This window comes from Anser cygnoides, chromosome 1, assembly GCF_040182565.1.
Source record: "Anser cygnoides isolate HZ-2024a breed goose chromosome 1, Taihu_goose_T2T_genome, whole genome shotgun sequence".
Lineage (NCBI taxonomy): Eukaryota > Metazoa > Chordata > Aves > Anseriformes > Anatidae > Anser > Anser cygnoides.
The window spans coordinates 119,048,726-119,065,832 of NC_089873.1; the positions used below are offsets into that span (position 1 = coordinate 119,048,726).

Sequence of the window (17,107 nt, forward strand, 5' to 3'; positions counted from 1 at the left end):
CACCAATGCGCCAAAATCCGGGATCCTTTTCCACACTTTTTGCTGCTCGGCCTGATCTCCCCTAAATGCCCCAGACAGCACAGTAGCTGATAGCATTTGGTGGCCTTTCGTGCTGACATTTCAGCCTCTCACAAACAAGAACTGCCCTTATCTGCTGGCTACAGAGCCCGAGGCTTTTCTTGTAGCTGACTTTTTCTTCCAGCTGCCTACCAGTGTGCAGAGGCAGAGATTTCCGAACAGCAGGCTTCCTCTTCTGCAGCAGCAGAACGGAGCCGGGGAGAATCAAACAAATACTGTAGATACAGAGCAGCAGCTGTTTTCTTATATTATTCATAAAATAGATTATTGATGATTCTGATGAATTATATCTAGGCTTATCAAACAATAGGCACTATTTCCTGGTGCGGCAAAGAAAGGGTCACATTTTTGTTTGTGTTTTATTATCTTCATTGATACAAAATGTAGAAAAATCCATACGCTCATGACGTCAAATCTTCTCGTGGTGAATGGAAGTGAAAATGCACTCTACCCCCTCAGCCCTGGTGTTCGACGCCACCCACACCTCAGCGGCCACTTTTTCTGCCTTCATTTACAGTGTGGGCAGTGGCTTTGGTTTGCTTGCTTTCTTCTCCTCCTCTCCCCCTCTCTTTTATCTTTCAGAAGAAAAAGGGAAAGAAACAGGGCTGGAAGAGCAAGAGCGTAGAACAGAAGTTGTCCATTTCCAGTCCAACTGGAACAAAAATTTTGTGCTGCAGATCACTTCAAAACAGATGTTTCTTTCATAATCACGAAAATGCAGAAAAAGGAAATGATCACATCCTTCCAAATATTATGAGCTTTGTAGCATTCAAAAAAGATATATTCTTTCATTTTGAAAGAATTGAAAATGTGTCAAGCCGTCCTAGCTATTAATCCACACATCCAGCCTGAACTGGGATGGAAACGATAAGCGGCTCGATATCAAGTCCGTACTGGTTGCTCGGCAATAGCTTAACGATTATCCTGGATGTGATTAATGAAAACCTCTATTAAGAACAGCCCTGCTGCACCACACCCTGCGCTGACCTCCACCCCGTCCTGCGCCGCCGCTCGGTGCAACCGCCAAGGTCTTGCCGAGGCCCTGAGAGCAGCACAACCTACTGAGGACCTCAGAAAGAGCAGGAGCCTCTCCCCTTCCAGCAGAAGTTTGATTTTTTTTCTTACGTTTTTCTCTTTCCCATGTGGCAGAGCGATGCAGCCGTCCTGCATCCCACCGGGCGATGCTCTGTTGCTGAGCAACCCCGTGCTTGCTGAGAGGGCTCTTTAGCGGCGGCAAACCTGGTGAGGGAATGGTGAGGAAAACGAGGTGAGGTGGCACCCAAAACCCACCTCCCGGGTGGTCCCAGCAGCCAGGTCCCTACCAGCACATGGAGGTGAGGAGCAGCGAGGACCCTGATGGGGACATCAGCCAGGGAACAACGATGGGGCCGCATCTCCTGCTCCTCTGCGCCCATCCCGTTCTGAAGGAGTAAGCAGCCATGACCCAAAACTCATCGGTCAGCCAATTAATTAGGTCACAAGGTTTCCTGGTCTGCAAAGCCATCTCCAGTTTCACTCGGGTGAAGCTGGGCAAGGGATGGGGGTGGAAAGAGGCGGCGGTGAACAGGTGGGTTGCGTTGGTGGATTGGGTGGAGACTGGCTGTGTGCATTTCACCCCATCAGTACTTGGGGAAAACACCAGTTTTAGGCACACCAGCAAATATATGTCACTGTATAGGAGACCCTATCTCAAACTGCTTCATAGGGTCTGCAGGAGGTGCAACAGCCCAGCATTGCTCCTGGCTCTGTGCATTTTGGCCCATGCTTTGCCACAGGCTGCCATGATCCGGGCCATGATCTGGGCTCTCTGAAACTCATCCCTACCTCTGCAAACACACCAGCATCGGGGTCTGCAGTGACTGGGCTTTTCAGGGGCCCTGCAAGGAAAATCCAGCCTGCTACTTTTACCTGGCACAGGCAGAGGATCTACAAGACAGCCGTGCAACCTCAACACCTACATGCCATGTTATCAGGAGGGCAGGAAAAAAGTTCTTTCAAGGAGAGGTTTCTTTCAAAGATGCAGCTCTTGTCTCAACATACAGCAAGCTGCAGTTTCCTGGCTGCCATTTTAGGCTAGCTCCAAGGTATGTGCACTAATTTTTAAGCTTTGTTTTCAAGGCTGTTTCCTATGCACATCATCTGTACTCAGGGACAGCCCAGGTTGAGCAAATCTTCTTGAGGAAACAAGGAGCAACTTGTCTTGGGGGCAAGTGCAAATGCCAGTGACAATCTCCTGATGTGACTATGGTGAGCCAGTTCCCACTCCTTGAGTAAAGAGTTATTTTTTATAACACTACAAGGTGATGCAGGTGTGATGCACCAGAGGAAAGTATAATTGTGCATTATGGAGTCCTAAATCAAGCAACAGTGCAAGAACACCACGGCCTTCAAGACACTGTGAATAGAAAAGAAACTCTGCTGTCCATCTAATGTTTTTTTTGGGCCAGAGTACTGGCATGCCTGGTGCTTGCTGTGGGAAAGGCCATGTGCTGAAGTCCTCCCCTTTTCTGTGGGTCACTGTGGGGCAGGGCAGGCCGGGGCTCCTGCGCTGAGCCAGCAGCCAAGAGTCGGTTTGCTGCTCGTAAAACTCAGTGGAAAATTGAAGACCGAAGGCAGGCAATTAGAATATTAAGAAACTGAAGGGTATGTTTTTTATATATTACGTAGTGAAGATGAAGACAGATCGCTGGTGTTTAATTTTGGTAACATCCAGGGAATAGCGGGGTAAGAGCAGTGCTAAGCTGGCTGGTGATGCAGAGCTGCTGGCAGGGAGCAGTGGAAAGGGACGATTCCTGCAGTGGGATCAGGAGCAACGACCCAGCAACAGGAAAGGCCAGGGAAGAGGATAAACTGCTGGATGTGGGTGTTTGGCTCTGGTGTGGCTGCTCTCACCAGCGGATTTCAAAGAGCTTTGCACCAGAATACAAGGCCAGACGTGGATGTGGCGCAATGCAGAGCTGCGTGCTGGATGCGCTCGCTCGTGTCCCAGAACAGCATGGCCCCTTTCGTCTGCAGTGCTGGCAGGGTGCCCTGCATCCCCTGTCCTCTCAGCAGGGCTCGTCAGCCCTGCCCTCTCAGCAGGACTCATCAGCCCTGCCTGGCTGCTCTGTGCCCTGCAGACAAACCCTGAATGTCACCATCTCCCTTTTGCTCAAAGGGATGCACAGGGAGATGACGCAACTTCCCACAGGCTGCAGAGCCAAAGGGAGATCCCAGATCTCCCAGATGCCTCAATTAATGACTGTCTGTGCTTCAAAGAGCTGCCCTCCCTTCCTGCCTCGTGCTGGCAGGGTCATCCTCCTTCACAGCCCCTCCAAAAAGTGGGAGCGACATGGCCACAGGGGTGAGCTGGGTGTTGCAGACAGCACCAGGCTACCCTACTGTCCACAGCAGGAGACAGATCATGCAATCGGTTTTAAGCAGCACCTCTGTCAAGAGGTGACTCCTCCAGGCAGCACTTTTGATGCTTCTCTGAGGGGAAACTGAGCCTAGCAAGCATCCGAGGAGCCCAGGGATGTGGCTCTGGGAATAACGCACCGTGAGGGGCTGGACTTCTGGCTGAGTGTGCGTTCCTGCCACACTGCTATTCCTCCCAAATGAGCTTTTACCAAGTGTCCCGCACATGCCCTCTGCTCCAGCGGCAGGATATCCTTCATTTGTCTGCACAAAGCGCAGATGAGCACCTCTTGGCGTTGTTTTCCCAGCCGGCTGACGGGAGGGTCAGCAGGGGCCGAAGCAGCTGCGGCGAGTAAAGGAAAGGTAGCCATGGCAACCCAAGTTATCTGCATCCTCCATGCGTTTCCTTCTCCCCACCCTACATCGTATCTTTCCCACCCAAACCTCAAGCCAATAGAGCCAGTGACCAGCTGGCAGGATGGGGGCTGCGGCCGGGGCTCCAGCACCCAGCGCATCTGGCTGCGTTTCGGGGCTCACCGCGGCGGGGCCAGGAGCGTAGAGAGGGGTGGCTTGCAACAGGCAGAGCTCTCCGCAACTGTAGATGGGGCGCTGGATATGTCGCCTTTGCTCCAGAGTTGCAGATTTGTGGCTGCCGCTGCTGCTGGTTTTGGCCCTGAGCTGTAGCCCTGCTGCAGCAGCGACGGCTTCTCCGTCTGCGCCCCACGTCAAGCCCAGCTACAGTTTTGGCCGGACTTTCCTGGGACTCGATAAGTGCAACGCCTGCATTGGGACGTCCATTTGCAAGAAATTCTTTAAAGAAGAAATAAGGTCAGAAACTCGGCACAGTAATTTTTAGAGCATTCTGCATGGTACTTTGAAAGTTGCCTATTAGCGTTTCCCAGTACTTTAATGAAAGACGATGCAAAGGGTAACTTATCATTGGGCTGCCATTACAGTGCCGGGTATTTTAATTAATGTCTATGCGCTGCTGCTCTGACTGTTTGCTTTTAAAACCACACAGACATGACCAGAACTGTAACTTGAAGGCAGGAGTAAAAGGCACAACTTTCTGCACACAGAGCGTCTCTGAAGGAGTTCAAGGCAGTGACTGGGGAGGGCAAGAGGGGAGGAAGAAATTAGTTTGTTTCGATGTCACTGGAAGTATCTGATTGTGAGCAACTGAGTAAAGGTGAGGGGGATTTAACTTTGCATGTTCCAATGGGCTGTGTTAGCTACAAACATACGGGCATGTATAGTCTCGTACCAGGCGCAACAGTACCAATGTGCAGAATTTCACGTGCGTATTAACCAAGACCAAAAGCGATGTGCACCTGCCTGAGGCATGGGGGCTTCTGCACATCGGGTACCTGTGTGCTAGAGCAGAGACTGGGCTGAAATGTTCTTATGCTTTGGGGAGTTTTCTATGGGAAGTTGAAGGCAGCAGCAGAAGTTGCATCTGCCTCAAAGCCGATGGGACACGGCCTGCACAAGCGGCCGTTGGGCTGATCCAAGCAGTTTTAGACTCAAAAGCAGAGTGCATCTGCTGGCAGGAGCTGGTGTGTTTAAGGAGAAAGTTAAAGGCAGTGCTTGGCAGAGGAAGGGTTTACAGGTCTGATGAGATTTATAGAGCCAGATGCACTTTCTTTTATAGATTTAAAATCCCGGGAGAGAAGAAATAATTATAGCAAAATTGTATTGTTAATGCTGTGATGTAAGCGGTACTATATTGGGCAAAACACCCTTTTTATCTTGAGTGGGCCAGGCGAAGCTGGGAGGAGGTGAAATGTGTCCCCCCTTGACTTCTGAAGCAGCCGGGATTTTTGGCAAGTGGCAGGTTAAAAATGAAAAATTTCATTGGCACTCGTAGATCCACCCCCATGCACCTTTTCCATGTTCACAAAGGTGGATGGCGCTTCGCACTTCCCTCTCTTGATCCTCAGCAGGACACGCTCCATTAACCCCCCACCACTTCCAGGAGCTGTGGCATGTCCTTGAGTAGCAAGCACCAGGATGTGGGGTTCGTTCCCAGAGCCTGCCCACCAGCTGGCCCAAAAGCAGAGCGTGGCAGAAGTTGTCACTGAAATATCAGATTTTCAAAATGCTGTGAAAACGAGCCGACCAAAACTATTTGAGGTCTTGTGCCAATGTTGGCGGCTAGCCTTGGCCGAGAGTATTGGGAAGGAAGTTTGAAAAAAGTGGAATGCTTCAATTTGTTAATATGACCTTTCTTTCTTTCTTTCCTTCTTTTTTTTAAGACTTAATTTATTTAATGTTAATGTTTTAAAAAATGTTAAACTCTCCAAATACAAACAAGGTTATTTTTGGCTGAAACAAAACACTTGGTATCATCCAGGAAAGAGAAAAGCGAGTTTAATTTTCTCCAGCATTCAGATCTGGGCCAATCTATAACCTGTATCTGGCAGATTGGTCCTCCACGCAGATCTCATGGAGCACCTTCATTAAAGCCCAACCTGGACCTTAGCTGTGCGGCTCTACACGAGGCTGGATTACTGCCACGGCACGGCTCGGTGACGAATCCCGAAAGCATCCAGCACGTGTGCCAGGCCAGTGCTGGGCTGCCTGGAAATGGTGCCAGGCACAGAGAGGCTGTGGCCCCCTCGGGGCTCCCCTCGTGCCCGGAGCAGCGCTCGGTGCGGCATTTCGTGCATCGCGGCACCGCTGGCTGCAGGAGGTGGCTCTGTGCTGGTGCCTGCCTGGCGTCAGCTCCCCTGAGCGTGGCCGTGTGAGCCAAGTCACAAGGCACACTTATGCTTAACTTAAAAAAAGAGGAGAAAGAAAGAAAGCCCCAGCCCGTATCCGTCCCTTTCCCGTACGTGCCTGGCGCTGTGTGCCTGCTTTACAGATTAGGTGTTGGGAGGGGACACGGTGCAAAGCAAACCAAAGTAAGGCACAGCAGTTACTCTGTAGTCCTATCTCAAAACCAGGAAAAAAAAAATAGAGAGAGAGAAAGAGAGGGGGTTTGTTTTCATATCAGATGCTCTGATCATAAGGAAGCTCTGATTTCATATTGGGCGAAATGCCCTCAGCAAGAGCCACAGCAAGGCTAGCACCAGCGGTCGCATTGGATGAGGTCGGTGCAACAGCCTGGGGTAACGAGTAACTGTCTGGGCACTAAATGTCTCCCATTTGCCTGCAGCATTTGCACTGAGTTTTCTGGGAACATTTCAGGGAGAGGGGTTTTCCCCCTTGGGGACAGCTGGGCTGCCCAGCATCTGCAAGATGCTTCCCTAAAAATGGGCCGGGAAAGGCACTGGGACAAGGTTGCACACGCTGATATTTGAAGGGGAGATTTAGAGGGAAGTAAATCTAATTAACCCCCTCAAAGTTTCTCTGCGTGGAGTTCCCAACTGGAGGTCAAAAAGAAAAATCAGCTTCAACCCTCAGCTTCGTTAACGTCTTCTCATTTACTGGCAGCTAGCTGCTCCTGAAGGGCACCCCTTGCCTCTCCTCTTTCAGTTTTGAGCTATCATTGGCTTTAATTTATGGCGAGATTAAATTAAGAAATGCTTTCTTACGCACTTGGGCAAGTGTATAATGAGGAGAGCCTGGAGGCAGCCCGTGCAGCCGCTGGCCTGGCTGAGGGCCGGGACTCAGCTGCTCTCTCACATCTCGCAGAGGAACCTACAAAGCAGTCAGACGCCCGTTTCCATCACACAGGTTTCCATTCCATACCCCACACCCCCCACAGCTATGCCCTGGGGGTGCCCCGTGGAGACCCGTGGAGACCCTGTGCCCATGCAGGTGGAGGTCACAGTGTGCATTTGGTGTGGTGCTGCTGCTCTCCTTGCTCCAGCGGTTCCTCCTACCTGGACGCGGGGTGAGGAGCAGGCAGCCAGGTCTCTGCCTGTACCGGTCTGGCCAGGAAGGCTGGCTGAGGTGTTTTCACCAGAAAAGATTTTGCAGCTGAGGAAAGCGCTAGGTCACGACACTAAATTTTCCTTGGAACTCACCATCAAAAACTTCAAACAAAACATCCTTCATGAGCTTTGTTTCAGCATTAGTATTTTGATTAATGAAAAAAAAATACACCTGCCCCCCCTGCATCAACACTGAGTAAAGCCACCACCTCAAAGCGAAAGGTCATTCTGGTATTTCCAAACATATTTATTTTCTGGAGTTTTTGTTCTGCAGGGTACTTTAAAGTGTTATTACTCCTTTTTTTTTTTTGGACCCTTCTCTCATTGCAGCACAGGCTTCAGGAAATCTCAAAATGTCAGGAGTTCCCAGGGAACTGAAGCCCCGAGCCTTCTCCCTTCACTTTTGCTGTTTACATGGCCCAAATAGTGATGTTTGGGCGTAGCAGGGGACATGATTAAGTGGGGAAAATAATGTGGGCATTTTCTCCAAAGCACGTTTGGAGAACCACCTACTCTACTCCACCTACTCTTCTTACCTGGGGCATGTGTGGTCCTTGGGGTGGGAAAAGGCTCCCCAGCGATGCCAAAGGGACCCCCCAAAATCGCTTGGGACATCTCTTGCTGAGGTTTTCATGACGCTGTGTGGTGCTTGCGCGGTGGGTGTCGGCGAGGCTTGTTAACCCGCTCTCCGTGGGGCTCTCGTTTTGGTTTGGCAGGTTTGACACCTGGCTTTCTTCTCGTTTAAAGCTGCCCCCCAGCTACCTGCTCAGCTACTCGGGCAACTACACCGACGATGCCCAGAGCTGGCGGCTGGTCGACATCACCCGCCTGACCACCAAGTACCAGCACGACCAGGCGGACAAGCGCATCTGCACCTCCCTGCTGAAGACCAAGACCTGCAGCCTGGAGCGTGCCCTGCGCCGCACGCACCGCTTCCAGAAGTGGCTGCGGGCCAAGCGCCTCACCCCCGACCTGGTCCAGGTCAGTGCCCCACCACCGGCCCCAAAACCAGACAAGGGCAGCCCGCGGGGATGCACGGGGAGCCTGCACTGGCAGCCAGCTGGCCCTGCTCCTGCATGGCCGTGGGTCCAAAGGGGGCATCCAAAGCGTCCTGTGCTGCAGGTGGGACAGCACTGGTACGGGCAAGGGTTTGGGGTTGTCCCCAAGAAGGGCAAGAGTGGGGCTCCTGGAGGCTGAGGGTGAGTGCCCTAACGCCTGCTGGCTTCTCAGGCAGGAAAAATAAATAAATAAAATAAATGAACCAATACACGTGAAAACACCAGTAGCTCAGGTGGGGATGTTTCTGCCTCACCCTCAATTTTTCCACCCTAATGTCTCAATGCTGTCTGTACTCTATGTACATCTTCTTTATAACTAACAGCACAGGTATTTTAGGGTGAAGGTTCTCACATAATTACGTGGCTGGGGAAAGGGAGGTTTAAAATAGTGGCTGGGTGAGCCCCGAGGACCAGCCTAGGGGACGCACCCAGGGACAAACTCTCTGGGACATCTCAGAGATTTTTAAGCGAAGAAAGGGCACAGCCAGCTGCAGCAGGGCCGAGATCAGTGCATGCCAACCCCAGGACTACACCGCTCCTGTTTTCATGGCTCTTTGGCTCTGTCAATGAAGCAGTGCGTGCTCTGTAACGTGGCTGCTGGGCTCACAGTGGCCTGAAACAAGAAGCAGCCAGTGGCAGTGACATTTCCACAGCACAGCACGAGTGCAAGCTCCTGAACAAGCCCACGGCGATGCTCCAAGCCCGAGGCCCCCCGCGCCTCCCTGCCCACCCGGCACCACCTCCTTGCAGCTGAGAGCCACGGGAGCACCTCAGCCTGCACCCAGCAAACACAAGCTGGCAACCCAGCATGAGCCATCGGAGGGGGCTTCCTGCAGATACAAGAAGTCACTGCAAACACTTACTGACAGCAGCTGCTCTTCTGGTATTGTTGGAGGTGTTTAACAGCATGCTGCTGATGCCCAGCGTGACTCTGACCCCGTTTCATGATGCTGTGGTCACCCAGGGGCGTCTGTGCTCCCCTGCCTGCAGTTTTGGCACTGAGGAAAACTAATGACTCGAGTAATTTTGTCTTTTGTAACAGGGAATTACAACAGCCCTCCACATCCTTGAATCGGGATGACAGCCCATGAAGCGCTGCTTTTACACTTTGTGCTGCCTGCCCTGCCTGCCCCAGCTGCCAGCCGAGCTGCCACACTGATTATTTCACCTGCCACATCGAAAATCCTTGTCGGACGCAGCAAAGCCTTCACTGCTAAAATCTCGCTGGCCTGGGAGAGGAGCCGGGCTCAGCTCGGGCTGTGCGCTGCTGCCCGTGCTGGATGTTGTAACCCACACGGCAGCACCAGCTCACACTGCTTTGCCTACATCTTGGGCCCACATTTTGTCGCTGTGAACCATACAGGGCTTGTTTGCTCTCTTTGAGGTGAACAGCAACAAAATGTGGGCTAGCTTCAGCCCAGATCACCTGCAGAGCAAAGTTATAACCCTGGTTACAAAGCGCAGCCTGGAAAATGCGCGAGGACAACAGCAGGGGTGTCTGCAGCGGGGATGAGCCCCGTGGCTTCACTGGACATCCTCAGCTTCTCTTTTTGGGGGTGAACGAAACCCCTGCCTTCAAACAGCCAGGAGCTGTGAGCATTTCAACACACACATCCGGCTGTCTCCTCCTGGGTCCAACTCCAAACTTTTTCATTTGATTCCACCCAGGCACAAGGGGCAGCAGGCAGCAGTGCTCCTGGGCTGTGTGCTGCCCGTCCTCAGGCTGGCTGAATAGAGAGCAAAGTGGAGAAAATTTGTCTTCCAGGAGTCATCTCATCTTTATGTCCCAGTGGATTCTGTGCATGCCTGCCTGAGATCTGTGTATGTACGCATGCACAGGAGGTTAATGCACATCACATATTGTGCAGTAGGGAAAAAAAAATCACAGCTGAGGATAGGTAGGCATTGTAGGAACTACTCATTATCAGATACAAGAATGCAGGAATTTAATCAAAGTAAATGAGAAGCTTTCCATATCAATCACAAACAAGATGTCAGGCTACCTGTCAAGTCTTATTCTCCAGGGTGATAAGATGCTGGAAAGGACTTGAGATATTCTGAGATAAATCAGTATCTTCAGTGTTTCAAGTATACAACCTTCAAATTTTTCTTCCATTGGCAGTTTTTGTCTGACAGTTTTACAACTGTGGCTGCTTTTCTGCTGTACGGATGCTGCCGTCATTCAGCCCCAGCCAGGTGTCGGTCACTGCTTTAGCCGTGAAAACCCTAAAATATTTCCACGGGAAAGGAGCAGTCACGATAGCTGTGTGCAGCACATGTCTACATCTGTGTTCATAGGATAAGCTCTGACCTTGGAAAAAGTCCTTATTATAGCTTCTATGCATTCTCGTGATTTTCGTTCCTACTGTACACTTGTTAAGGGTCTCAGCTTTTGCATGACAAACTCCTGGAGTTAGCGAGGCTTTCTAACTTTGGCTGCAAATATTTGCATACACGCTGAGCTGCTAGAGACTTTCTCCACCATTACTCTTACTTAACACAATTCTGTTCTGCTCATTTTTTCTCACTTCTCCTCCAAAGGGAAAGTGAGAGTCACCCATAATGTGTCTGCAAGTGCAGTGAGACAGAAATCCATAACCATCCCTTCCCTCCCCCTATGGTTTCTGATAATTAGTGGAAAATATATTTCCTTGATAAGGCCACACCAGGGGCCAGAACTGTATGAAGGCTTGTAGCTAGAACTGAGGAGCATGATTTTTGACAAATGGGGGGGAAAAAAGTGTTCTTTGGTCTTGGCAAATCAATGCTCTAGTTGGGATTGGGGTTTTCATGTAGCTTTGACCATGTATTGGCATTCAGGGCTTGCTCCATGCAACTGATGGCCAAGGAGGGAGAGGTTGGACCCCCCCTGAAGCCAGCAGGGAGGCAGAAGAGGGAACACAAGAGGTCCTGTCCCCCCTTCTGCATCTGCCTGGGAGAGTGGCACTCTCCTCCTTCTCTCGTCTCTTTTTTTTTTTTTTTTTTTTTGGCATGGCTGGTTAATCAATGCTTTATGCCAAATGAACAGCTCGTGCAGGAAGGGCTGCACAAGACCTACCTCAGAGCTACCAAATGACCTGGGGAGATCCTGAGTCAAATCTTTGCTCCCAGCGTGAAAAACGGCAGGCAGCAAACGTGAGCTCGAGTGCCCTGTCCTCTGAAGAATCTCTGAAAGCCATCAGATGAGAAAGTAAATCCAATAGAATAAGTTTGGCTACTTGAATCATTTGGCAGAAAGAGGTTTTGCAGAAGTCCAACTCCCTTCCCCAGCAGAGGCAAGGCAGGGCAGCATTTCTGCGTTGCTATCGGGAACTCTCCTCCCCATGTCACCTCTCCGTGGTTTTTAAAACTTTAAAACAAAAGTATTTTTCTACAGCAAAAGTGCAAGTATATATGCCATTTCTCCCAGATGTAGACTGCTTGTTAAAATTTTACAAATCAAGGCCACAAATTTAAAAGGTGAAATACAGTGATGGCTGAAGCCATTAGCCCAACAATTCTTTACTTGTTGCTGGCATTTGCAAGAAAATATACTCAGGATATTCAAAGTCAGCTTTGAGAACTAATGTGCAAGTTTATCAGAGAGATAATGTATCCTGTGCTTGTGCCTGTGTACAATGTTTATTTACAGTTTTAAGGCGTGTTTACTGACCTTAACAAGGAACATTTCCAAGAAAGCTGCTTATAGGCTAAGCAAACAGGGAAGCAGTCTGAAGACATTATTTGAAGAAAAAAGTGACTCACTGGCGGAGCAAAGAGAGAGGCCGCCACGGGCCGGCAGGGCTGCCAGGGCTTGTGCTGCCCAGTGAGGCAGGGAAAAGGGGCTGGTGGTGGCCATGGCCACGCTGCAAAGACTGCGTGCCATTTCCAGAATTTGTCACGAATGGGTGTTTTTGGCTGATGCAGAAGGTGAAGCTGCCCCATTTCTTCCTGGGAGGGGGTTGCTGCGGAGTCCCCCGTGCACCCATGCCCATTAGTGGTGCTGCAGAGCACAGAGCTGCCCCCGTAGCAGAACGCCTTTTGATATCTCAGGCTGGAAAATAAACACCCTTGTTGTGCTTTGCTCCCTCTCCAGGGCCTGTCTAGCCCAATGCTGCGCTGCCCATCCCAGCGCCTCCTGGACCGGATAGTGCGGCGCTACGCCGAGGTGCCGGACGCCGGCAGCATCTACATGGACCACCTCACTGACCGGGACAAGCTGCGCCTCCTGTACACGCTGTCGGTGAATTCACACCCCATCCTGTTACAGGTAGGTACTGCCTGCCCCAGCAGAAACACCGCCCTGCAGCCCCTTGCAAGCATGAGACGTGCCCCAGTCCCTGCTGCAAGGACTGCCCTTTGCAAGCTCCCCAACCTTCATGAAGCGTGTTTCTTCCGAGGAGATGGGTTGCTGAAGCCAGGCAGACTCCTGCAGTACTCCTTGCACCAGCCTGTGAAGTTGCTGAGAGATACGGATGCCCAACCCCTGAAATAAATCAGGGCCCAGATGGGTTATTACAGCAGCACGCTGTGAAAGCCAGGTTTTTACACATCCCTGATGTTGCAGTGTCATGTTTGCATTGCTAATGTATTACTTAAAATCACAGCCTTTTTATAAAATCCAAAGCACAAGAGAGCACACATTAACACACGAGGACCGAGACACAGCGTTGGGATTGAACATGGATTTGGGGAGTATGGATTTCTCAGTCTCAGAGTGTCACAGCTGTTATTAATGTTTGCATGCCTCTGGTAGCTGGCTCTATGGCAGAGTGCAGCTCTGCAGAGGTGTTTGGTAGAATCCCAACTACAACTGAGCTCTGAGTTTGAAGGCAGTGAGCTCCTCTGGTCCCCTCCTGGCATGTGGTCTCCACTCTCACCGTGTGAGTACCTCCATGGGAGCATCCTCACTGCCACCTCACATCCAGTCCTCATTGCTGTTGCTTGCAACCCTTTGAGATATGATGAACTAGAGAGAAGATGGCAACATCTTCCTCCTTCCTGAGGCCACCGAGGGCCCACACTGTGCTCCCCTGCCCAGTTAGGGGGAATGGTGCTCATGCTCTGGGGAGTCTCCTGGGGGGTCCCTTGGCCACCTTGCCCAGAACCCACTGGGGCACAAGGGTGCAGCTCTCAGTGCTGCAGAGGTGAGAAAAATGTGGCAAACCCTGTCCACATGTTCCCCGTGCGGCAAACATCCAGCACATCTGACTCACAAAATGGCCGGGCACGGTCTTACAAATCAGCAAAAACTGCTCTAGCCCCACCTCACCTTCAGGCCGTGGCTTCAGCGATGCAGTGCTCATAAAGGAGCCATCCAAGGCCCCATAAAGAAACCTAAAATTAGCTCTTCTCAGCCTAAAAATTTCATGAATTTAAAATCTATTATTGTCTTGGACTTTCCAGTTAGTCTCCCTCATGGAACAGATCTTGAAATATCAGATTCTTCTTCCTTAATTACCAAAAGAAAAGAAAAAGGGAGAAATGTAGGGCAGAGTAGTGCCTCCCTTGGCTGCTGGGGCTTGCTTTGGTGAGGGTCAGTGGTGGGCTGGCTCCAGAAAGCAAAGCACAACGCCAGCACGGCTGCTTGGAAAATCCAAAGGGTGCGCTCAAAGCCATCTGGGAGGGAGGTGGGCTCATGTCGAAGAGCACGGTGACCAGGGCCAGGTGTTGATGCCATCGTCCCCTCTCCTGGCAGATCTTCCCCGACGTGGAGGGGTGGCCCTTCCCACGGTACCTGGGCTCCTGTGGGCGGCTGGTGGTCAGCGCCAGCACCCAGCCCCTGCGCGACTTCTTCGGGGCGGCCCCCGAGGTGGCGGCCGACCTGGCCCTCCAGCTCCTCGCCGTCCTCCGCTCCATGGGCACCAACGACCTCAACTATTTCTTCTACTTCACCCACGTGGACGCTGGCACCTTCGGCGTGTTCAGCAACGGGCATCTGTTCATCCGGGATGCCAGCACGCTGGGCATCATCGACAAGGAGGAAGGTACTCAGCAGGCTCTGGGGCTGCGCATCTGTCATAGGAGGGCTTGGTGTGACAGGGCAAAGGAAATCTGTCACCTGCTGTGTTTTGTTTATTTATTTATTTATTAAAAATCAACCAAACATTGCTTGCTAAGTTTAAATACTACAAAGTTCAAGGAGACATTTACTAATAACGAAAGCATCAGCAGTGCCTGCCATCCTGGCTCCGAGTGGAGAAGGCAGCAGGCATTTTGCTTGTGCCATCAGTGGAGCAGTGACCGAAGGATGCTCCGGGTGCCACGTGGGCACCTGCATGCCACACGGCCCCCTCTGTGATGGGCAGCAGCCTTCAGCGTGCACAGTGCTGAGTGTTCTCCCTTACATGCTCCCTACATCACCTCTTTTCTGTAAAACTTTTGTCACACAGATGTCGGTATTTGCAAATAAAAACTTCATAGGCTCGCTTGTTCAAAGTATTGGGTCAAATCAAACTCTTTTTAGGTGCATTTATCACAGTATCTTATAATAGTCATAATAATAATAACAAAATCAATCATGTAAATTTTGCATAAAATCAAGGATTACTATTCACTTTCCACAGTTTAGATTGCTCTGTCACTGGAAGTAGAGCTAGCAAAAAACATTCCTCCAATAATTTCACACTTTCATTTTGAATGTCCGACTTTTCAGAAGACCTTTGCTCAGCTCAAACATTCAGCTAAGCACATCTCAAATATTCAGAAGTAGTTGTCAGAGGATTTTCCACTAGGCTTCTTTTTCTTGTCCCACCAGCTATTATGGTTGTATTGGCTCCAGCTAGATGAGCTGTTTTTGCAATTTAATGATTTTGGGTAACATGAAAAAATTACAGGTTTGACTGTTTGTGGTAGTTTCTTTAGGAACTCCATGTTCTAGGTTGTTGCTCTGATTCTTCTGATTTTCTCTGCACCAGTTTGACCCAACAGACTCCTCTCTGCTTCCTCTGTAAGGCAATTCAGCAGAGCTCTGTCGTTCAGAAAAATACATGTATTTCAGGAGAAAAGTAGCCCTTACACAGATACAGCACAGCATACATTGTGGTGAAAGATAGTAGTGTCCTTTACATAGCAAAAAAAACCAAAACTATATTAATACAGGGGTACAGACATATGTGATTATCCGAGATTTCATTCCCGTCTTTCTAACAACCATTTTCATGGTCTTTAACAGGGAGCCAACTGATCGACGGCCAACAGGAGTACAAAGATATATTTAGCTGCTTGACTGTGGACTGCCAGTCTGCATTTGTGTCCTGTAACTCCATCAGAGAGAAGCAGAGCTTTGTCATGGTGTGTCAAGAGCTTCTGCCTAAGCTCCTGAAGGGGAAATTCCTGCAACCTGTGCAGGAGAAAATAGACAGCTTCCTGCAGCACTGCGCGGATGGCTTTGCTGATGACCAGGGTGTCAATGAGGCACTGGCAAAGCTGGCAGAGCTCCTGAAGCCTCTGCGGTCTTGTGATTCACGCTTTGCCTACCGCTACCCGGACTGCAAATACAGCGACAAATACTGATGGCTTTGGAGGAAGGCTGCCGAAGAAGGATGGGACAAGTTTCCTGGCTCCAGTGCAGGAAGCAAGGAGGAGCCAGGGTAGCTGGATGGAGCCGCACCGACTCCAGGATACCCTCATTGGGATGGTGGAGGAGGGATCCGAGTGCACACAGGATTTATTGTTCATCTTCCAGAGATGCATTTGTTACTTGGGATGTTAGATGTGATGTAAGGCTTATGGATTATAAACATTATCATGAGTGACAGGGGCTACAGGATTAATAAATCTCCTTCACGTATTTTGGCCTTGGAAGAGTTTTCCATGCCATCCATTAAAAAGAAACCCTTGGAAGGCAGCATACTCAAAACTAGCTAGATAGGGGAACTTTATTACCAAGAACATCTTTCTGATCGAGATGATATATACATAATGTGAGATGGATGGAAGTATTTAAGACTTTCCTTATGGGGATTTTTAATGCTTAAAAGTCATAGACAAACTGAGCCACCTGATCTGTTCCTTACCACCATCCATCACAGATCACTTCTACAGAATATTTAAATTTTATTACTTTTATGGAACACAGAACAGAAAGGCACAATCAGCAGCATTAAAAAGCTGAAAGACCCAGCATCTCTTGAGACTTAATTTCTCTAATCCCCAGTTTATTTTAGTCTTTCCCAAGTTGATGGGCAATAATTGGAGTTTAATAAAGGTTCTTGTTATAGGATTAAAAACAATAGCAACAACAACAACAACAACAATGAAAAAAAAAAGAACAAAAACAACTAACAACTCTTAGATATGATTGTCCAACAGGTATTTTCACACTTTCCTCTCTAAAGAAAACTGGAGGGAACCATTTGAACAAAACCATTAAATTAGAAAACTGCCTTAAGAGGAGAAAAAACATGGCCAGAAGATGGGATACTTGTTTACCCTAACCACAAGACCACAAGAGGATCACCCAAAATCACAGAATTGTTGAGGTGGGAAGGGACCTCTGGAAATCATTTGGTCCAACCCCCCTGCCAAGCAGGATCACCTAGAGCACATTGCGCAGGATGGCATCCAGGCAGGTTTTGAATATCTCCAGAGAAGGAGACTCCATGACCTCTTTGGTCAACCTGTCCCAGTGCTCTGTCATCCTCACAGTAAAGAAGTGCCCTCACATATTGAGCTGGAACCTCCTGTGCTTCAGTTTGTGCCCATTGCCTCTCGTAC

The 17,107-nt window shown here is 49.9% G+C and overlaps 1 protein-coding gene across 1 annotated transcript; it reads left to right on the plus strand.

Moving 5' to 3' along the window:
* Positions 1-3,761: 3,761 nt before the first annotated feature.
* DIPK2B (divergent protein kinase domain 2B) lies at positions 3,762-16,181 on the plus strand. Its single transcript, XM_013181414.3, has 5 exons — positions 3,762-4,302; positions 8,069-8,333; positions 12,486-12,659; positions 14,088-14,376; positions 15,564-16,181. Exons 1-5 carry the CDS (start codon positions 4,076-4,078, stop codon positions 15,902-15,904), a joined length of 1,296 nt encoding a protein of 431 aa, XP_013036868.3. The 5' UTR covers positions 3,762-4,075; the 3' UTR covers positions 15,905-16,181.
* The last annotated feature ends 926 nt before the right edge of the window (positions 16,182-17,107 follow it).